Source organism: Mchenga conophoros, linkage group LG11, assembly GCF_057382185.1.
Source record: "Mchenga conophoros isolate Kocher_MC1m ecotype Shallow Benthic linkage group LG11, M_conophoros_male_GT1.1, whole genome shotgun sequence".
NCBI lineage: Eukaryota > Metazoa > Chordata > Actinopteri > Cichliformes > Cichlidae > Mchenga > Mchenga conophoros.
The window spans coordinates 31,033,186-31,056,400 of record NC_140536.1 but is presented as its reverse complement, the minus strand read 5'-3'; the positions used below and the strand labels follow the sequence as shown (position 1 = coordinate 31,056,400).

At 39.0% G+C, this 23,215-nt stretch overlaps 1 protein-coding gene across 6 annotated transcripts; it reads left to right on the top strand.

Moving 5' to 3' along the window:
* Nucleotides 1-4,838: 4,838 nt before the first annotated feature.
* nt5c3a (5'-nucleotidase, cytosolic IIIA) lies at nucleotides 4,839-22,788 on the top strand. Of its 6 annotated transcripts, none has more exons than XM_085292472.1 (9): nucleotides 4,877-4,977; nucleotides 5,125-5,369; nucleotides 18,666-18,764; nucleotides 19,228-19,297; nucleotides 19,416-19,548; nucleotides 19,668-19,757; nucleotides 19,855-20,017; nucleotides 20,312-20,512; nucleotides 21,046-22,788. In XM_085292472.1, the coding sequence occupies exons 2-9, from the start codon at nucleotides 5,232-5,234 to the stop codon at nucleotides 21,145-21,147; spliced, it is 996 nt and encodes a 331-aa protein (XP_085148598.1). In that variant the 5' UTR covers nucleotides 4,877-4,977; nucleotides 5,125-5,231; the 3' UTR covers nucleotides 21,148-22,788. The 6 variants fall into 6 exon arrangements, with proteins under 6 accessions (XP_085148599.1, XP_085148598.1, XP_085148597.1 ...); XM_085292471.1 differs by having other exon boundaries at nucleotides 4,883-4,977; nucleotides 5,103-5,369; XM_085292473.1 differs by lacking the exon at nucleotides 5,125-5,369 and having other exon boundaries at nucleotides 4,839-4,977.
* The last annotated feature ends 427 nt before the right edge of the window (nucleotides 22,789-23,215 follow it).

Sequence of the window (23,215 nt, the reverse complement as noted above, 5' to 3'; positions counted from 1 at the left end):
GGATCTGATTCTTAAAAGGAAAATTGCTTTTAACGAGGGAGACGTTCCCACTATGAGAATATTGAGGAAGGAGGTGAGGGCTGCAATAAAGATTGCCAAGATGAGCTATAGAAATAAGATTGAGGCAGAACTCAGCAGTAACAACCTCAAAAGAGCTTGGCTTGGTATGAAAACAATGGCAGGGCTACAGACGAAAGGTAAAAGTAATATTACCTTAGAGGGGTTTACCTCTGACAAACATCTGGCAGACGGTCTTAACAGTTTTTACCTTTGTTTTGAGAACTTTGACTGTTCTAGGCAGACCAGCACACTGAGGGAAAAGACTGTCACTCCCCCATCAATTTGTATTGATGAGAGGGGGGTAGCTAATCTTTTTAGACACACTAAAAGTAAGAGTTCTGGACCTGACAACATCTGTGGACAGGTACTGAGAACTTGTGCTGATCAGCTGAGTGGGATTTTTCACCATATCTTCTCACTTTCTTTAGAGCTACAGACAGTACCCAAATTTTGGAAACATGCGATCATTGTTCCTGTTGCTAAGGGTGGTTCTCCTAAGGTACTGAATGATTTTAGGCCTGTGGCTCTGACTTCTTTAGTGATTAAGTCATTTGAGAAGATAATTAAGGAGATTTTAATGCATGTTGAACACCATCTTGACCCCTTCCAGTTCGCCTATAGAGCAGGGAGAGGTGTGGAGGATGCTGTTGTCACACTCCTGCATCTCTTGTATAAGCATCTTGAGGCCCCCCACACCCATGTAAGATTATTATTTGCTGACTTTTCATCAGCATTTAATACAATTCAACCCCTCTTACTTGCTGACAGGCTTTACAATCATTTCAAGCTTGACACTAGTCTGGTCGGCTGGGTGACAGACTTTCTGACTAATAGGTCACAATGCGTGAGGGTGAATAATGTATTTTTTGATGTGCTCTCCTCCTCTACTGGATCACCCCAGGGTTGCTGCCTCTCTCCCCTTCTGTTCATTCTGTACACAAATGAGTGTCGCAGCAATTTCACGAACAGACATATCCTGAAGTTTGCTGACGACACAGTGATCGTCAGTCTTCTAGTGGGGGATGAGTCAGGCCATGGACAGGTTGTAGGTGATTTTGTGAATTGGTGTGATGAGTCCTTCCTGTCACTTAATGTGTCAAAAACTAAAGACATGATTATTGATTTTAGGAAGTCCTCTTATAGCTCATCACCCACTATCATTAAAACTACCGATATTGGGATCGTTGAGAGTTATAAATATCTAGGTGTGGTACTTGACCATAAACTGCGTTTTGAATCTCTCGCTGATGCCACTACTAAAAAAGTTCAACAAAGACTGTTCTTTGTAAGGAAAATGAGATCTTTTAATGTCTCATCCGAGATGTTGTCTTTGTTTTATAGAAGTTTTATCGAATCTGTGATGTCTTTTTGTAATTTTCCCTCCTGTGGCTGTGAACAGTATGGCTGGTGCAAGTTTTTGGTTTATTTGTGAAACTGTCACGGTTAGCTGGGCAAACCGTGTGGAATTATTAACGGACCCAAGATGCGGTGTTCCAGATTAACTGGCGTCGAAATTTTAAATGAGAATAAGAAAGTATTTTTTGTGCCCTCCTTTCCCTGTTAATGCTCTACCTGCCCCCATGGCAAAACTTTGCTAGACCCGCCCCTGCACAGTTACCAGCTGTCAGCTACGTAGAAAAGGATCCTGGTGTTATTTGTCTCTCAGAAACAGTTCAGAACTTTCCTTCAACCCATTCATGTCACCTAAAGGTAAACCTGTTTCTCCATCACCTGTTCAGCTCTGATGATTCAGTAAGGACATCTCCTGATTTCATCTTCATGTTTCCCTGTTTCCCTCTCACCACATATCCAAACCGATATCATGACCAGCAGCTTTACGGCTGTGGCTCCAGCAAACATCAGCTGATACTAGAAAGTAATATTAAATAAATTCTAACAACAGCTGATCAAGTGTGAAGGTGCTTCTGCTGTTTAACACTTCTGCTAGTTTCCTCTTTCTGGCGCAAAGTGAGAGATAAACAAGCAGGAGAGACTTGCGGCAGAAACGCCGATCAGCTAATCATTGATCAGTTTTGTGATTGAAGTAGCAGCAGGAGAGGGAGGGGGGAGAATGAGATAAGAAGAGGCAGCTGACAGCGTAAAGACGCAGAATAACTCCAGCTTTGTGTCTTTTTGTTATTCTAGCTGAAGTACAGGACAAATCGCGTTCATTTTCAGCTCAATACGAAACGCGTAATTTTAACTCTGAATACCAGAGGATTCCGTTTTTTACGGCACGGTTGGCAACTCTACTAACCTAACCTTATGAATAAAATAAAGTTCACCACTCACATCATAGCACCCGCCCAGCAGTATAGAAACTCCGTCATGCTAGCTAGTACGCACTATGAGTTATTGTAACTGACTGTAAAAAGTCAGCACAACGAAAATCAACTACACCTAAACTTGGTTTATATATGACCCAGATAGACTGCAGGTCATAATATCTCACCTGAAGCTCAATTCACCTGACAGTCGGACCGGCGGCCGCCTCGGGTCTCTCCTCTATGGGCTCAAATTGTGGTCATAAATATTTTGTACTTGTAAATCAGTTTTGTACTTGTAAATCAGGATTTGTATGTGTAAAAAAAATTGTGCATGTGTAAAAAAGATTTGTGTGTGGACTTTGCCAAAAAATACACATGAAACTCTGCACTCAACTTTCAAGTTACAAGTATGAATTTTGACCCTATTTTTCTTCCTTTCACCTGATTGGCCAATGTCATGTCAATCACAATTTTAACTATCCACTCAGAGAACAGATGGGTTTGGCTATTGGAGTGGTGCTTTATGGAGCTTCAGGTCAACAAACACTAGTGATGTGCGATACTACTGATTTCCTTTCTGATCCGATACCAAGTAAAATCCAGGGTGGTATCGACAATACTGATCCGATACCGATACTCTGTACAAAAACTTAATGTTTCATTGTATTTCATAATACAATATAGAATTGCATTATGTAATTGTAATTGTAATAATAATATAGCTTCACAATGATTACAGGACATCAGACTACTTGTTCTTATTGCTTAATGATGCAGAATAATCATATAGAAATAAAAAACCTGAAGTTGTGTGCTATTTGAGCATGTTGCCTGCCTGCAGCACTAAAGGACTCCGTGAGAGACGTCTGTCTTGCCCTAGCAGCACCTGTCCCTCTCCTCCTCTTCAGTTCGCCTCAACATAAGCTCATCATATTCTGTGATATGATTTACTCTGAGGTGTTTGACGAGGGTTAGTGGTGTTGCCACAACACCTCACTGTCTTGCCACATGTATCGCAAGCCGCGTCTTGGCTGTTTGTGGAAGTAAAATATGTCCACACATGACATGTTTACGCTCAGCCATTGTTGTAAGTGCGCACGCCAGGTGCAGTGTTGCCAACTTAGTGACTTTGTCACTATATTTAGCGAGTTTTCAGAGCCCCTTAGCAATTTTTTTTTTCTAAAAAGCGACTAGCGACAAATCTGGTGACTTTTTCTGGTGTTATTGGAGACTTATTTACGACAACTTTTTGACGTGAAAGCGCATATTGCTCTTCTCAACAAGCAGCGGGTGCTGTTGTGGGCACCTCGCCCGTGCCAAAGCGCTCACGGGCAGAGGATAGTCCTCCCCCAGCTGCTATCAGGGCAGGAGATGTTCCCACCTATGCGTCCAAACTGCAAATGAATCGCGTATAAGTGAAGCCTCTGCTCCCGCACTGACTGTAACGCAATCAGTTCTTCTTTTACTGTTATGTTGTTTTGTGGATCACAAGGTTTAAAACTACTACAAAAAACGATAATCGCTAAAAAAGAAAAAATAATAATTTGTAATTCTAAATAAATTCTAAATGCATTTAGGACGTTTTTTTTTTAAACTCACTTTATGTCTCTTCTTCTTTTCTCTCCTACAACGTGGGTTACAATGATATTAGCATGACCAATTATGCAAATTAGGCGATGACGTCGTTTAGCAACTTCTAGATACTTTTAGCATAGCCAATAGCGATTTTCCTGACTGAGGAGTTGGCAACACTGGCCAGGGGCTGCAACACATTTATACAGCCGTATTTCGTATATGACAATGAAAGGCATAAGAGGAAGTAGTTTCTTCCAATTTAGATGATCCGAATGATATAGTTTCTTTCCACTGTGTTCCTGTTAATGAAAAACTACAAATTTACCCCAAAGTACTAAAATATCGATATTTTAATATGAGAATCGATTCTAGAACAAATTACTGGGATCGGAACAATCGATATTTCAATATCGATCCGCACACCACTAACAAACACGTTTAACTTACCGAAAAAGTGCAGCAGGGCCTCGTGTCCTTCTGTCGGTCACTTTACTAAAGAACACCTCAGGCTGTCAGGTTAAAACACTCGGTCGTGTTTTCGTAGCGTAAACGCTCGCCCTCGACTCAGAGCCTACGCTCTATCTGCTATTCCCGAACAGAGATACAGTTTCTCTGTTCGGGAATAGCAGAGTTTCTCCGTGACTGCAGCTGCCATTCAAAGCTATTTTGATGACGTTTCACCCCTATTTAACATCACCGCGGTTGGAATTAGAATCAAACTTATGGGAGAGGAGACCCCTTGAACATCAATCAGCGTGATGAGAACTATTGATAACAAAAGAAAGAATCTTTGGAAAAAAATTATCTGAGGAGAATAGGTTTATTTTAGTCTGACCCCAGTCCCATCTGCTAACATGGAGAAGGCGGGGTTTATGACCTATACTGCAGCCAGACACCAGGGGGCGATAGAGACGTTTTGGCTTCATTTTTGGGGAGCTGTCGCGTCGTCCATGTTTTATACAGTCATTGTTAGAAACCTGCAGTCAGCTGCGACTGAAGAAGTCACTTGGATTAGTGACGAAACGTTTCTCCCACAAAACGCTACGTCCAGATGAACAGAATCAACTTTTGGAGAGTAAGTTTAGAAAGATTTGGATGTAGCAATTTTGCTAGCTTATCTGGTGCGGCTTAGCAACCGGCAAATTAAGTTCTGGTTTGAATTAGTTTCTTATAAAAATCACACACATTTTGCCCCCATAGTAACGGGTCACATTCTGTATAGACGATCTTTGATTGCGTGATTGCACCAGAAGGCAGACGTCTGTTGATAGGAGGAAGGACGGGACTGATCGGTCGGCGGGCAGGTCGGTGAGAAAACGGCGGACCGTCATGGACAGGACGGCCGTGGTGAAGGTCGGAGCCGCGGCCAGCGCCAGTGTGTGTGCTTTGTTCGGCGGCGTGGTTCTTGCCCAGTACATCGTCGCCAAAAAGAAGCGAGCTGGAAAGAAAACTAGGATCATAGAAATGGTTAGTACAAGTAGACAATTTAGTTTCATCAAGAGCGGTAAGAAACAGGAAGGGAAGGAGCAAGGGCTTCAAAGTAAAGGTGCACTTTTTTCATAATAGCTATTCCGTCTTTATTCCAAGACGAGCGAGTTGTTTAATGTGTTTATGTAGTAAAAAAAAAAAAAAACTTGTTATGACATTGTATTTTGTCCACTGAAACACTCACAGGAGGTTGGAGCATGCGTTCAGAAATTTTCGGCCGGAAATGGGACGCTCTGCTCTGTTTTCTTGACATTAATGGGCCTACACGATGCTGTACGCGTGCGCGACAGTTCCTTAAAACAGCAGCTGTTTAGAGGTCACCGGGCAGCTTTTCTCCCACAGAAAGAGCAGGAGCCACTTTTATGCAGTGACAGCTGAGCCTCTGTGTCAGTGATGCTCTGCAGCTCTTTCAACATTAGAAAAATGCTGAGTGCTACTGTCTACTACAGGTTATGCAATCATCAGGAGTGCAGGTAGGACTCTGGGTCCAGCTCTCTAACCATTCTAGCAGGAATCAGAATGGTCTGCTAAAACATTAACAGTTGACACAAAAATGAAGGTAAGAAATGTGCGGGGAAAAGTCATATGCCTGTGTTGTTAAAAAGGTGGGAAACAGCAGCACGTAACTTTGTTGTTATGTAAGAGCCATTATATAAAACAAACACACTGATAATTTAGATATTTCTTTTAGTTTGTTCACACTGAGGTATGTACATCTTTTATTTTAGGAAAAAAAAAAAACATGCCATCCAAAGTTGGTGTCAACCACCAAAGAACTTTTAGATTGCCTTCCAAAACTAAACAGCAATCTAATAAAACATTTTTCAAACCACCTCCTGAAAGACTTCCTAAAAAATAATACTGAGGCAGGGAAAATCCTGGGTATGCAGTATGCTGTCCAACATTAGGAAAACCTTTACCACACACAACATATTTCTCTTTCATTTTTTTTTTTTAAATATATCTTTACCTTTAACTGTGTTTTTATAATGTATTCTACAGATACATAGTTTGACATTTGGTAGTTGGTGCAGCAAAGAATGTGAGATTTACAATATTTTGTCATTGAAAAATACATATTAAACAAGCTTTCATGCTAGATTATATCCAGAAGTACTGTAATATGTAATATAACACCAACTGAGCCATTATTTTGTGTTAGTCAAAGCTGTTTGTATACAGCTTCTATCCAAAACATTCACACACTTATAACCTAATTTACTAGAAAGACTCCCCTGGAATTCAGTTGGCACATTCACATTCTGAAGTGGCTGTAGCAGCAGTCAAATGCTTTGGCTGCAGATAAAGATTTACATTTTTGCTGATAGTAATTTTCATAGCAGGTATCCTCCTGTCATTGAGTCATAGTTCCTTTTTATGTGCTTTGTCTTGCAACAATGGCCTGTCTGCTTTGTATGAAGCTCTCATAGTGTACTGAAGAAAAACGTGTCAATGGACAGTTTAATGATCATTAATATGTAAATTGTCATGACCGTTGATCATCTGCCTCCATAATGACATCTCTCACCTTCTCAACGAAATTCAAAGTGTTCTGGATGTTGTGTTTAGAGCTGCCTAAACACCACATCGAATTAAAGATCGAAGCCAGAAACTTTGAGATGTTATAGGAGACTGAGTTGCTCATACGGACAATTGGTCTTAAAGGTACTAGAGATGGACCGATCCGATATTACGTATCGATATCGGTCCGATACTGACCTAAATTACTGGATCGGATATCGGTGAAAAATAAAAAATTTAATCCGATCCATTAAATATCAAAAAAGCACCTCACAAAACTTGCGACATGGCTTAACTCAGCTCATAACCGTAGCAGTCGGAGCAGTATGTGTCACGTGATAGGGCACGCCACAGCTGCTCTATCAGCGGTCTGGTTGAGTATTTGTAGCCTCGCTACCAAACCGGCATTTCATCTCTGAGGAAGTTCCGCCAGAGAGAAGTAAAGCAAGTGTGTCAGTTCATCTCTGAATGTTTGTAAAGCATTCCCGCGTTAAGCTTAACAACCGATATATGGAGCGACTGCCTCTTCTCTCTCCCTCCCTCTCCTGTTGCTACTTCAATCATGAAACTGATTAATGATCAGCTGATCGGCTTTTCTGTAGCGAGTCCGTCTCTCTTCTTTGTTTTTTGGCCCACTTCGCGCCAGAAAGAGGAAACCAGCAGCTGAACAACAGCAGCACGTTTAAGCTTGATAACCTGTTGTTAGAATTTATTTAATATTACTTTCTACACCAGGATCCTTTTCTACGTAGCTGATGGCTGGTAACTGTGCAGGGGTGGGTCTAGCAATGTTTAGCCAGGGGGGCCGATAGGGCATTAACAGCGAAAAGGGGGGCACAAAGACATACTTTTCTTTCTTATTCTCATTTAAAATGTCTAGCTTTTAATAAATAATTATCTGAATCTTACACCCAAAGTTTTAATCTGATGTAAAATATATAGAAGTCCATTACTGTATATAGTAACTGTTAAGTCTAATATACCCTACTAAGCTATAGTACTTTTTCCTTTGAGAAGGTACCATCTGTGCAGTCTGCAGTTCTGTTGAAGAAAGATGTTGAATCTATTCAATTATTCTTGAAAAATAATGGATTTCTGTGCATTTTTTTTCACACTGCATCAAATTAAAGTTGATTACGTCGATTAAGCATCATGCGGTGGAGGGTGGTTCCCTATTTTTTATTTATTTATTTTTTGCTGGGAGTTTGCAACCCTATTAGTTAGGTTGCTTACTCTTTAAAATACCAGAATAGGGAGGATGGAGTAGGTTTAAGTTTATTAGATTGATCAGTATTGTTGAACTATGAAATATTTTGGGTGCAGTGTATTTTTAGCATACAGATATAACAGAATAGCTTTAGTTTTTTTTTTTTGTTTTGTTTTTTTTTTTAACTTGAGTTTGAACCTATACAAAATGCAGCAAGATATTTAAAAAACAGTTTTATTGGTTAAAAACACACTATATTGGATTCATATCGGTATCGACAGATATCCAAATTTATGATATTGGTATCGGTATCTGACATAAAAAAGTGGTATGGTGCCATCTCTAAAAGGTACACCTTGTTTATGTATCTTCAGTAAACCATACAGACTTGGTGTAGTTTCCCCTGGGAATAGCCTGTGGTATGTGGTCAGTAGCATTGTCTTATTCTAACTGCTTCAGACAATCTATTATCTTCATCTAACCACTACCTGCATTTCATTTCAGGGGCTCATCAAGTATTTTTGCTACTAAGCTTAGACAAAATTTTCTCATGATTGTCTTTCTGGTTTTCTGCAAAACTGTGCACCTACCCTTGTCTGCCGGAAGGATGATAATTCTGTTGCAATTACTAAGTGATGGGAGTGCCTTCCTCTAGGGCTGCTCGATTATGGCAAAAATGATAATCACGATTATTTTCACTGAAATTGAGATCACGATTATTTGACGATATTTATTTAACCCTTTAAGACCTACCATAGAACCAAGTCCACCAGAGCTTATATTATATTTTTACATGCTGTAGTGCCATTTGTGGGAGCATTTCAAGTTGCTATACATCAATACAACTGTTATAGCCCATATTTTAATAATATGTATGCATTAAGTCCATAGTAAGTACATTAATTGCAAAAAAGTGCAATAAACTACAAAAAAAATTGAAAATCGCTTTTGTTTTGTTTACATATATTTCTACTTGAAGAAATTTAAGAGGTTTATCCCTCAAAACTTTAAATACAATAAAGTTGCAAAAAATAGTTTACAACAACAGGAAATTTATTTTGAGTGTCTTCATAGTTTTATTTTGGAGATACAGCAATTTTTATATACTGCAGGAAAAACAAAAAACAATCCTATGATGCAAATTTGCAAAGAAAACAGCATGTGCATCATTTCACTGTGGGAAGTGTTACGAACAGCTGACAGGAACGGCAAAGCGTGTTTCTGGAATATTATGTTTTTGTTCCTGCAAGCGCTTTTTATGCAATTTTTGCAAAGCTTTATGTGGAAGGAAACTGTGACTGAGGACAAGCTGATGGCATCAGATGTAAGTACAACTCCTCCGGTTTCATATGCAAAACAAATTATTGCGCTAGCTTACGCGGTTCAGGTTCTACAGGGATTTAACAATAGTTACGCAAAACGGAGCGTGCTGCTCTGACCGGCTTTAAAGGGTTAACAATGACTTTAAAAAAATAATATAAAATAGTGTGCAACACCACTGAAGTTTTTTTTTTTTAAACTCTCTTTTCAACCAACGGCAGTCACTCTCCAAATAACTTCTGCTTAGCTTTCCGAGCTTCCCTCGGGTCCTCTTAATCAGCGGTCTCCAACCTTTTTTGTGCCACGGACCGGTTTATGCCCGACAATATTTTCACGGACCGGCCTTTAAGGTGTCGCGGATAAATGAGGGAGGGGCTAATAATCGGCTCAGTCATTTTTAATGATCGTTGAAAGCCCAGATCGTAATCGTGATTAAAATTCGATTAATTGAGCAGCCCTACCTTCCTCTCCTCCATGCTGATGTTGGAAACTGGGGGCTTTGCATTGCTGAGACAGGCCAAAACTTTTGTCCGCAGTTACTCTACTTCCACATCTGCATTGTTGTTGTTTCAAATTGCTGATTCTGTGGCTGTAATCAGTTCCACTAGTGGGATTTGCCTCCGCGTCATAGCAAAGTTCATCCCTTTTGCAAGGATATTTTTCTCTGTCAGACTTTTTTGGTCTTACAATAACATGTGCAGAAAAAAACTAGAGGCAGACAGACTGGCATGACCATAATTGATAGAAAACTGCAGTTTTCTATCTAATGAATCAAGTGCACATAAATTAATTCAGTAGCACGATTATTTATTTTTTCAACATGGCTTCTTTGGTGGGTGTTCCATCTCTGAGGAGAAACCCTGTTAATGTTGACATTAAAAGTCCAGTAAGTTCTTTGTAGCACGTGCAAATATATAATTGTCCAACATTAAGAAAACCTTTGGCGCACACAGCAGATGTGTCTTTGACTTTTTCTCAAGAAATCTTTAATCATAACTGCAAAAGAGAGATACAAATGGTAAATGGCCTGTATTTATATAGCGCTTTACTAGTCCCTAAGGACCCCAAAGCGCTTTACATATCCAGTCATCCACCCATTCACGCACACATTCACACACTGGTGATGGCAAGCTACATTGTAGCCACAGCCACCCTGGGGCGCACTGACAGAGGCGAGGCTGCCGGACACTGGCGCCACCGGGCCCTCTGACCACCACCAGTAGGCAACGGGTGAAGTGTCTTGCCCAAGGACACAACGACCGAGACTGTCCAAGCCGGGGCTCGAACCGGCAACCTTCCGATTACAAGGCGAACTCCCAACTCTTGAGCCACGATCGCCCCATACAAGATTGAATGTATATATTTTGTTGCATTTGCTGTGCTAGTCAAAGCTGTTTGTATGCAGTTTCTAGCTAAACATATATGCACAGCCAGTTTACTGGAAAAACTGTTAGCTGAATTCTGCTGGAACATCTCCCATTTTATTTGTTTGTGGAAACTTGAAAAGTGGCTGAAAGAGCAGTCAAATGCTGTGGCTGCAGATAAAGATTTACAGTTTTGCCAGTTGTAATTTTCATAGCAAATATCCTCTTGTCATCATGTCATAATTGCTCTTTTATTTACTTTGTCTTGCGACAGCGGTCTGTCTAATTTGTTTAAAACTCTGATAGTGTACTGAAGAAAAACGTTTCCATTTGAGAAATGGTGTCCAAAAACTTTAATTTCTCTTTGCTGATACGCTCCTCATTTCATAGGTTTGAATTTATTCTTTTCATTGTTCCAGTTTGTTCCTTGACTGCTGCACGCCTGTGTGGAAATGTCAGTTTGGGAAATTAAATCTGTTAAATGCATCATAGTAATCTGATGTTATAGAATGAACATAAATGAGAGATATCAGTGTTCATCCCTGACAGGATAGTACTAGATGAGACATGAAACTGAGTAGTTGTTAATGCATCTGGGAATTGAGTTTTCGTAGTGTTGTCCTCAGTGGTATCAAGTGAGTATCTCGTTAATATTTACTGACTTTAGCATAAATATGTGTTGTATTAACAGACAGCAGAAGTTTAAATCTGATTTTAAGTTACACTATAGACATCTTAGATTTTGTAAAAAAAAAGAAAAGAAAAAAAGTTAGTCCTCTTATCCATAGGCTTTCACTGTTTACATTGAAGCGGATAGTGATGTCAGAACCCTGTTCTGAGAGAATTATATATTATGTTGAACCTTTTCAATTTGCAACTATGGAGGAAAACATCCCATATAAATAAAATGAAAACAATTACGGAGGCAAGAGTGCGACAGAAGCAGAGTGTTATCTGTAAAGAGCTCTTCTCTCTGTCATCGGCTGTTAGAAGTACTGTATTTTTATATGAGCATTTATTTGCTTTTCCAGTTGACTAATTGCATTACTAAATGCAGAGGGAGAAACGTGCATTCTTTTGGAAGTTGCCTTGTTGTCTGTCCTCCTCTTTTTATCTACATGATGATACTGATTACACTTACTGTGTTGTCTTAATGGCCTTGATAGCTGATTATATGAACAAAACATTTAAATGAATGACAGTCATTTCTAGGTTTCTAACATCATATTCAGCAGGCATTTGTAGCTGTGTATATGTTTCCAAGTGCTGCAGTTTGCTGCACTTTATGGAACTCTGATTGTAGAACCTTTCATTTTGCAAATGTAGTAAAAAAGAAGAGTTTGAGGCAAGTGGTGTTTATTTAGTTGCAATTTGCACTGTCACCGCTGGATGCCACCAAAACTTACACACTGGTCTTTTAGGTGAAGGAGCTTGCTGGACTGTGTTTAACTGTTGTGACCACTAGAGAGCACAACAGTGTAAATTTTCCCTTCTCCATCTCTGCCAAACCTTACTGTATATATGTATATATGCTAGGATTTTTTTTAAAAATGTACTCTATAATGTAGTTCTGCAGAGAAAAATGTGAACAAAACAACTAAACTGTTTGGAAATATATAGGCTTTAATGATGAATACACTGTTGTAAAGAAAATGTAACTCAAGTGACTGGCTGAATTGGGTATACTTTTAACAAGACAACCTATACAAAAAGCTGAACATGCTACAGCTGGTTGTTAGCAGAGCATTGAAGGGTTTATAAATATATAAGGTGTTATACAGGTGTTACTATTATGTGTTATATTTGCAGACTATCTGTTGGTATTAAAGTGTGACAGTTTGGATAGCACTGCTGGATACGTACATAGACTTAATTATTATCTTGAAAAAGAAAACAACAGGGAGAGAGGTAAGTTGAGACTAAGGTGCTATGTTGAATGAATGAAAACATGTGTTACACTTTCAGTTATTAGATTTGCATAAGAAGAAATTGTTAAGACAAAAAAGGCAGTTTTGGTTTGTCAGTTTTAAGGCTGCTCTTGGCATTCAGTCTCTCAGCAGGTTGGCAGGCACTTATTCTACTGAACAAACTTTGTTATCATTAGGAACAGATTGCCATCATGCTGACAGCCATAGCAGCTCCCAGTGTGGGTGTGGTAATGGGACACTAAAGGGTTTCCTTAAAGCTGGCACCATGTCACACGTTAATCATACCCAGGCTGGTATTGCTATCAAAAACATGTTTCGAGTTTGTCATAAAAGTAGTAAAGATTGGATTAATGTGGGATATCAGCTTGGATACCATGGAAATTTCCTTATTTCTAATTAGAGATCACTCAATTTTTAGGTTGCGTTTACAGGTGATGAAATCCTAGTGCATGAACATTAGGGGGTTACATTCAGTCAGGCTGTGCATTTAATCCTTAATGAACTTTGACCTAGTCATGCCAGGATTGGGTCACAGCATCCTGAACCTAACCTGTTCAGACTCAACATCTACTCCTAACAGGGGATTGAAAGTCTGTGGTTTTTTAAAAGCGAGGTGCTCATCCATCATTTGCCTATTTGAGAAGTCAAGATTTAATTGAAAGATCAGATGTTTTTGTTAGCCTGATCATTTCCGTGAAGTTGACTGCTTTTTGGGGTGCTTGGCTGATCTTACAATAACGTATTGTTATTTTTTGTATTTATTTATTTCATGCAGCATCTTGGGTGGGTGTGCTGTCTCTCCAAGGCTATGGGGGGGCTAGCTGTGTTAATTTTGATATTTAAAAATGCTTCTGGGTCTGTGTGGCCACATGCAAATATGCAATATTTTCTAAACAAACACAGATTAAATCAGTGAAATTAAACAAACCTGAAACTGAAGTACTGAAACCTTTGTGCAGTGCATGGCTCAGGATAGCATTCTAATATCATATGATCTGTATGGATAAGACAATAATCCCAGTGTATGCCTAAAAATATCAGAGCCTGCCATTGTTTTATCCCCTGGAGCTGTGAATCTGATTAGAAGGGGCTTGATGGTGCAAGGATGGATGTTAGTTGAAGGTTTGCATTTTGGGAAGTGTGAAATTGCACATTTCAAACTAAAGGTAATGGCACAGATTTCCACTGGCTTTTTGTCACTTGGTTTGTGCAACCAAAATACGCAAAGGCAGAGTTAAATCAAAGTGTGTTAGAACAGAAACAGTATTATCCTGCCACACAACTACACCAAACAGTCACTGGGCCTTTTCTTATAAAGCCGTGAGGCAGCTGTTGGTGCTGTGTCTCTGTGAGGCTCGTGCTGCAGGGACCTGTTATAGGGGTGAGATGTAACCGGAGATAGTTGACCTAATTTTTGGGTGTTGTGGTATGCGAGGGAGTCGAGATGATCAGAAAAGAAGACTCTGCCATCTTATAGCAACAACACCAGCAGCACAGACAGCAGGGAACCAAGCCTTGTTCAGCGAAAATCAAGCCTGTGGCATCGTGTCAGTGTCGCACAAAGGTCCAAATGTTGTTATGCAACGTTCCCTTTTATGTTCTCTGAAATGCTGATAACAGAGTTCTTAGAGGCTGCACCCACTTCATGAGAGCTGTAAACAGACTTAAGGTCCCTCCAGATTATGAGCTTCAAGGAAACTTAGATATGTCATTGAGTTTCATGTATGCAGACTATATTGTGATAATACCTTCACCAATCCAATGCTGTTTTTCCCCATGCTTTGTGATCCTTGGTGCACGCAAGATGTGATAACTGGCAGAAAATTCAATTAAATTTTTCTTTTTCATATAGCGCCAGTTCAGAATAACAGTTGCCCTTAAACAATTAAAATGACACTGCCTTTAAAGCTCAATTCTAAACGCTCAACTTGTAATTTTATATAGTCATCGAATCACTTAGCATTAGTTTCTTTGCTTCTTAGCTTCTTAACTTGGAGTTGTTGACAAAAATATGACAAACATGTGACAGCTGACCAGGTTTCTGAATGTTATCCATCACAAACTGCAGGTTTCTCAACTGAATACCAAGGCCAGTGATGGATTTTTAGTGATAGCTCCACTGAACAGACATTTTATTGATGAAATAAATTGCATATTAGTTGCATGATTGCAACTGATATGAGAAAAGTTATCTAGGAGTTGACTTTAATGCAAGAACTTGCTCAGCCAGAGTACCAGTTTGTGTGCATACATTTCAAAAAGAATGTTGGACGTGTTCAGATGCATCCAGAAATGTAAAGACAGTGTAGTTTGCATGTTTCTATATGTGTGTAGATCTGCATGATATATATATATATATATATATATATATATATATATATATATATATATATATATATGAGAATTTCCAGAAAGATGAGCATAAGATACGTAAAATATGTATATATGTGTTAACTTGCATTGAGTCACGTCTATTAGTTGATCTTTCATGCGTGACTGACCACTGAATGCCCAAGCAGCTCGATGCTCACACCGAAAGTTGACCCCTGTGACTTTTAATGCATCGTCAAGCATTTTGCTGCATTTGTGTTTCCACGTGGAGGGCCGTATGCTGTGTGTTTAAAAATGTGTGTGCTCAGCAGCAGTCATCAACCCATTCTCATTGATTTTAAAGGTTTCCTTTTTTTCCTCCCCCGGCTCAATTTCACAGCTGTTTATATGAGTTTTGTTTGTGTGTGTTGACAGGGACACTGTATTCTAGTGTTCGAGCCCTTCTGTATAGGGGGAGGGCCTATGTTTTCTAATCTATTTTGAGCAAAAACCCCTCCCTCCCTTGCTGTTGCTGTAGATATATAAGGCCTCTGCAGACACACAATCTTTTCTTCACTCTCGTTTTAGCTGAGACGCCAAACTGGAGGTAGGTGTGTGTGTGGTGTGTGTGTGTGTGTGTGTGTGTGTGTGTAGGAGGGAGGAAGGAAGGGACGGAGGGGTGTTTGTTTCAAATGGTTGTACTCCAGGCTGCATGCAGTTTTGTTACACGTTCATTGCAAAAATTCATTAAGTGCAACAAATTCTTGCTGTCAATGTTCACAAAAAAATAAAATCTAAGCATTTAGCAGTTTTGATGTTTAAAACGTTGGCTTCAATTCTGAAATTGGAACATTTCCTAAACTTGTTGATTTGTAATGTTGTAATCAGCTGTTGCTAAGAAGATCATGACCGTTAAGTAGTCTTAGACACATAACATGTAAGCTGTGAAGCAGCGTTTCAGAATAAACAGGTTTAGATGTCACTGCCATCAAGGAAACACCCATAAACTGCCATTTCATAGTCTGAGTGCTTTTTAGTAGGTCACCCCTCTGGCAGCCTATTAAATCTCTTTTAAACAAATGTAATCTTATCCTTTTAACAGTGACCCAGAATATAGTCGTCACTCAACAGATGTAAAATTGGATAAGTTGTTTCCATGCTTAGATTCCTGGATGAGGCCTTTTTTAGGGTAGTTAATACATGAGACAAGGTCAATTTTAGCTTCTTAATGTTTTTGTGTTCATAATGTTGTGTTATAGATTCAGAGTAATTTATGAAGTGGTAACGAGTCAAATTCTACTGTAAGTGTAAATTATGTTGGGTGGGGGTGTTTGTGAAATGGTGAAACTGTTGTCTGTGTGCATTTAGTTGGTTCTTCTTCCTTCTCTGGTTGTTTGTTTGGTTGAGACCCAAACACATAACTGTGCTGCACAAGAGACATCACAAAAACACAAATGAGCAAAAACAAAAATGGATGATCACCTATTATTGGCTTAACGTAACTATTCTTTACTTGTGAAATAACGGGTGGGGTGTTATTCAAGCTGAATTGTTGCACAAGGTCATTTAACATCTCTACACAAATACACTCATTCCCTCAAACACATGAGGTCATCTTTCCAACAACCTTTAAGACTGTCCTCCACTAGAGACTAATTGCAAGACTATGTCTGTTATTAGTTGGTCTATGAAACTAAATTATATATATTTTCAGTGAAAGCTGCATTCACAGTGGAGGCCCAGGCTGTGTTTAAACTAAGTCTCTGAAAAACCCTAAAATTATTGAAGTGATGCATTTTCCTGTTGCTTCTGTTGTTAGTGGTTGTTTTTGTTTTAAATCTCCTCCATTATTCGTTCAACCTTCCTGTCCTGTATAATTCCTTAAACCGTAAGCATTAAAATGACTCCATGATTTGGACTGTATAAAGATACAGTTGGGTTTGGAATGTGAGGGATCAAACATTTATATGCAAATACTTATTAGTGACCATGCACTAGTAGGAACATGTTTATACTCAAGAAAAAACTGCCTCGTACCTCAACGTCTGGAGTGTGAGGAGACATGCAATATGTCATTTAGTTATGGTTCAACCCACTGAATATCTTAGAGCGTGCCTAAGAGCATCTTGCCATTTAGCAGCCATCTTGGTAATACCTTTGAGCAGTTAATTTGGGCTAACAAGACCAAGCCCTCGTTCTAAATGGATGATGAGATGGATACACGGGAGAAAATGCATGTAGAGAATCATTAATCGATCATTTGATTTATATATAAATTAAAAAACAAAACTTTACTTGGTGACTTTTCCCCGGAATAAGGTATAAATTATAAATCAGCATGTTCATTATGCTGTTCTGACACTAGCTCCTCCCAACACAACACTTGAACTAATGCCATGCCAGTTCATGTTATGGATACAGATTACCAAGAAAAATGACAAGCATCATGACATGACCTATATTTTATCTCAACTGCACTCCTCTAAGGTTTCATTGCTGGCTCCTGCTCAGTTGCAGTGTTACTGTGTTGACAAAGCTCCCCACAGAAATCCGGAAACAGACTTATAAACATCTGCCAGACTACTCATAACCACTTTTATGGTACTTCCTGCTACAGTAGATGTCACAGGGACCGCAAATTGACATGACCCACACACAAACTCAGACTCGCAAGGAAAAGACACCACCAGCCACACTGTTGCTAACTTGTAAAAAGTGATCAAAACATCTTTATATTTATAACTGAATGCTCAACTTCTTTGCAAAGTATTTCTTTTCCCCTTGATTCAGCCAAATTCTAAGGTTGTCTGGTATATTGTAGCTCTAATGTACACAAACTGATCTGAGCTGTCCTGCTGTGTGTGACATTTAGAAATGTCAGCAAATTAAAAGGCAGGAATTAATATTAAATTAAACCGAATAAATAATAAAAAGCGCATCATTACCAGTACTTTGGAATGAAAACTCACAAAGAAAAGTTATGAGGTGGTGAGGTGCTTTGAGGACAGTCTTGTCTGACTAGGCAGATCTCATGGCGATGTGATTAAGTTACAAGAAAGGTTGAAGTTCACCCACTCTCTGCAGAGAGTCACTGTAGCTGTTTGTGTGTCTTTGAGTTCGTTATACAACACTGACAGATTCCACACATCAGCTGTTTCATGACCCGCAAACTCTGCATGTGGATCAGGGAACACTGTGTTCAGATATGCTCGAGGTGTTGATGCATAAAAATGCCAGTGACTGTAGTTCAGTTTGAGTATCGTGTGCATGTAGGAGGTGCATTCAAGACAGCACATGTCTCCATTTCCTTTGGCACTCTCTTTGACAGATACGCTTCAAATGTAATTAATTTCAGTTAAAATCAACCCAAAGTTCTCAACACACAAACTTCTCTGCAGCGTCCTCATTCTTCTCTCTATACCCAAAAGAGGAGGCAGGTCTAACCAGATGCGTTTACTCTGAGGTGCTTTTATTAGAACCAGAGCCTTTCAAAAATCTCTAAAGCTGAAGAATCTGAGAATTGAAACGATTATGTTGGTAAATTAACGTTTCCCAAATCTACACTAAAGGAATTTTTAAAAGTCAGCCCACACTAACGTGTCTCTCCTCTTCTTTGTCCCTCCAGATGCCTCAATTTGAGAAAACCACGGTCCACATGAAGGACCACGGGAAGGTGGAGGACATCATCTGCGGTCTCATCAAAGGAGGAGCTTCCAAACTGCAGGTAAAACATCAGTTTGTCATTATACTAAACCTGTCTGTTTCTTTTGGTAAAACACCACCACCTGGTGGTGAAAAAGCTTGTAAGGCTGCAGCAAATGGAAAAATATTTTTCCAATTATCACCAGCTAGCTTGTGTTTTACTGGCCCAGCAGGTTTCACTGGGCTTTAGCTGTGAATAAAGGTAAAATAGTCCACGTTGAGACAAAAAACAAGTAAACATAACTTTCATAGAGAACAGGAAGTCTTGACTCAGGTATCCCAGAAAAATGGCATTTGCCCAAATTGACTTTGTCACCAGTTTAGCTATTGGGTTCCCTAATTGTCTTACACCACCTAAACTAAAAAAGATTTCAGTTGGCAGTTATCACCTCCAGGGCATTCCTTTTGAGGGCCTTTGTTTCTTTTTGTGTCTGATTCAGGGTCTTTTATGGTTCTGGCAAACAAAGTGTTCTTCACTGTTTCAGATCATCACAGACTTTGACATGACGTTAAGCAAATTCTCAGTTAACGGCAAGCGTTGTCCAACGTGTCACAGTAAGTAAAACACAAAAAAGACATTTCTTTTTATTATGCAGCACTTTACAGTGTAAGAAATGTAAACATAAATTGCAGTTCCCCTGTGTGAATCATACGTTCTGTTTACTCTGCACAGATATCATTGATAACTGCAAACTGGTAACAGAAGAGTGCAGGAGTAAGCTGCTAGCGCTGAAGAATAAATATTATCCCATTGAGATCGACCCTCAACTCACCATGGAGGAGAAATACCCGTTTATGGTGGAGTGGTGAGTCTTGCACACACAGCACACTGTACAAATTCACTCGATTACTTTACTGCTGTGTGTTGCTTAAGTTGTGAGGTCTATCTTACTAAAAGTAAAAGATTGTTTTTGCATATTTACAGGTATTTCAATTCTCACCGACTGCTTGTGGAGCAGCGGTTAGAGAGGGACAAGCTGCCAGAGGTGGTCAGAGAGTCTGATGTTGCCCTCAGGTAACCGTAGAGGAAGATGTGGAGGAAACTGAATTACACGTGTGAATCCTGTTTGAGCACAGTGTAAAGGATAAACTGTGCCTGTGTTTGGTTTCAGAGACGGCTTTGAGCAGTTCTTTGACCGCCTGCAGCAGCACAATGTGCCTGTGTTCATTTTCTCTGCTGGCCTAGGAGATGTCCTAGAGGAAATCATGCGCCAGGCAGGAGTGTATCACCCCAACGTCAAGGTCGTCTCCAACTTCATGGACTTTGATGAAAATGTGAGTGTTTAATGAAAGACAAAGTCTTCATTTTTGAGTCTTAATTCTGGTGTTTACAGTTAATCTGTAGAGAAATAGAAGCACATTGGCTGAACAAGCTCTGCTGGATGTTTCTTCCTGTTAAAAGGGAGTTTTTCTTTCCACTTGTCTGGGCTTGTCTGAATATTGTTTTTCTGTATTATTGTAGAGTCTTTACTTTACAATATAAAGCACTTTGAGGTGACCGTTGTTGAGATTTGGCGCTATGTAAATAAAACTGAATGGAATTTTTTTTATTGTCTCCTTGTTTCGCAGGGCATCTTGAAGGGATTTAAAGGTGAGCTGATCCATGTGTACAACAAACACGACGGTGCCCTGCGGAACTCAGAGTACTTCAAACAAATCAAAGAGTACTCCAACATCATCTTGCTGGGCGACTCACTGGGGGACCTAAGCATGGCTGATGGTGTGAACAATGCGGAGAACATCTTAAAGATTGGCTTCCTCAATGACAAGGTACAACCATGACATGCATAGACAGATCCTTAAGCATAGTAAAAATGTCCCTGAACATTGAGTTGGCTGTGTTATCAATGTTACATCTACTTGAGGTCAGTAAGGGAATAATAGAATAGCAGTGTCTCATTGTCTGGGTTTATGGAAATGCCATGTTGAAGGCTTTCTGCCATCTAGCCCTTATACTTTGTAATATTGCACACTGTCAGCAAACATTTGTCTTTTGAATTTTATTAATTTATTTACTGAGAGATTATTACCCAGAGATTATTAGAGTGAAATTAGCCTTTATTCCTTTTCTCCTTAAAAAAAACCCTAACAATTCTAAGTCCATGCCATTTTTCAGATTTGAGGATAAATAGTGTCTTAATGTAAATCACAGAATACTTAAGAGTTGACCCCCAAAAAATTGGAAACATGGTTTTTAGACTGCTTAGTCAGGTTCACTTTCCCTGAAGGCAGGTGCTGTGGCTGCTTGAAGATTGATTAGATGAACTGTCTCCTGACCTTTTCTCTGTGGCCTCTCTTTGCAGGTGGAAGAGCGACTTGACAAATATCTGGACTCTTATGACATAGTTCTGGTGAAGGACGAGACATTGGAAGTCCCAAATGCCATCCTCCAGAAGATTCTTTAAGTCCACCTCTGAGCTGACCGCAAACCCACACCACACCCAGTACACCTCTCTGTCCCCCCTTCAATCTGGAGCCAGTTAGGCTTGACACCCTTTTTAACCAGCTCCACTCTGTCTCAGCACATCACCCTTTGACAGGCTTTTAAAAAAGACATTTTACATCTTGTAAATGAAGTCCACTCAGCATCAACAGACTGTCTCTGGTGTGTTTTGTCTGTTGCAGTTGTTTCTGATGTTTTTTTTTCCTCTATATATATTTTTATGAAATAATAACATCTGAATATTTGCACAGTATTGTTATCATAGCTTTTTCTAGGAGTATTTTTATTATGGTGATGTTTCAATACCATGTATGAGGTGCCCGCAGATGGATGAAACAGTTTGGTTTCTCTTCTTTTTTTTTTTTTTTTTTTTTTGGAGCTATCCCAGCATGCCTGTCACCTCAGTTACTCTACTTTTGCGACTTGGCAGTAAGATGTCATTCTAGCCAGTCTTGCAACGTAAACTGTTGTTGTTAGACATGCCACATATCTGTACAGGCAAGGCTTAAAGGTTGGGAAAGTAATTAAGAACATTTATTAATGGACCTTTTTATCAGTAATACTTTTTTTTTTTTTTTTCCAATCTCTTGCTTGGTTACAGAAGCATCAGCAGCCAGTATTGGGTTTTTGTTTTTTTGTTGTTTTTTGTTTGTTTGTTTTTTTTTAGATAAAGAGGAGAGATTTGGGGTGTCAACATGAAACTGATGTGATGATGAGAAATGAGATGAAAAGCACTTTTAAATTCTATGTATGGGGAAATTAAGTCTCCTGTTGATGTGCAGAGATGGCACCGTTTTGATTTATGGATGTTGGAACAGGTTCTAAGGCCATGTTTACATGCATTCAATTTATATCCAAATGTGCTCATTCATACTTACCTGTTGTAATGCTACAACTGAAACATTTATGGCAAATGCCATTTTTGATTAAGGAGTTTACACTGCTCTCTTACTCAAGTATTCTCTGTGCCAGAGATAAAGGTTACAGAAGTATTAACTAATGCTGAAGTATACCTGTAGTTGTCATTAGCGGGAATTACCGGGAACTAAAAAGCCATAATAATTCCCGAAAATCTGGCACCTTAAGCTTCTCTATTGAAATAAATATTACATTATTTATGAAGAAATGTAGTTTATTTCACAGTTTCAGTAAAGAAAGAAGTCACCTGCTGTCTATGGCTCACAAAAACCCAGCATGAGACCTGTTAAATGTAATGTGTTTTATCACCTTTATATTCTCAGTGAGCACTACCTCTAAAATATTCATCTTTATGTTTTGGGAGGTTCAGAACTAAAACGGCTCAACATGTTGTGTAGAATGTTGAATTTGTTTGTGGTTTAAATGTGCTGCTATCACCTGCATGTTGCCTTTTGTTATTGTTCAGTTTATGTTAAAGACACGGGACACTTAAAAAGATATATCAATAAAATGGAGAATACTGGCATACTGTAAATGTGGGCATTGTATCAAAATGTATATTATTTTACTGCATTTGGAGATATTTTCAGAAGTTTAGACTGGTGTGTTTTATTTTTATAAGCTGAAAGGCTTTATTTTATGGTGTGAAAAGAAAACATAATAAAGTCATTGTTGTCAGGCCGTGCGTGGACAGCAGACTGGATTAACTTAACTGAAAGCTTTGGGTTCATTGGGATTTTAATGTGGATCATGTAATGTAGGACATTAAATATTTGCTATCCATCAGTTAGTTCAGATACATTTGGATGTGGCTATTGCGTATAAATGTTGTATTCACCTGTTTGTAATCAGTTATCAAAAAATGGCAAATTTACTAATAAATATACTATATTAAATCCAATATTAAAATTGGCCTCGAATAAAACAACATTCTTAAATGATTACAATTACTTGAATAATTATAATTCAGTAAAGTCAGCAGGAAATTGTAAAGGTCAAGATTAACAAACATATTTCACTCAGGCAACTATAGAATTACTTTATACTGGGAAGAAAGCTCAGTATGCCACTGAATTTCTAATTTAAGCCTACTAAGAGAGTTTCCAGAAAGA

What these genes read in the sequence shown, in the direction of transcription:
- nt5c3a (XM_085292472.1), top strand. Translation starts at nt 5,232, where the DNA reads ATGGACAGGACGGCCGTGGTGAAGGTCGGAGCCGCGGCCAGCGCCAGT. An exon ending in TACCCGTTTATGGTGGAGTG is followed by an intron (nt 19,549 to 19,667) that starts GTGAGTCTTGCA and finishes GCATATTTACAG; the next exon opens with GTATTTCAATTCTCACCGAC. An exon ending in TCATGGACTTTGATGAAAAT is followed by an intron (nt 20,018 to 20,311) that starts GTGAGTGTTTAA and finishes CTTGTTTCGCAG; the next exon opens with GGCATCTTGAAGGGATTTAA.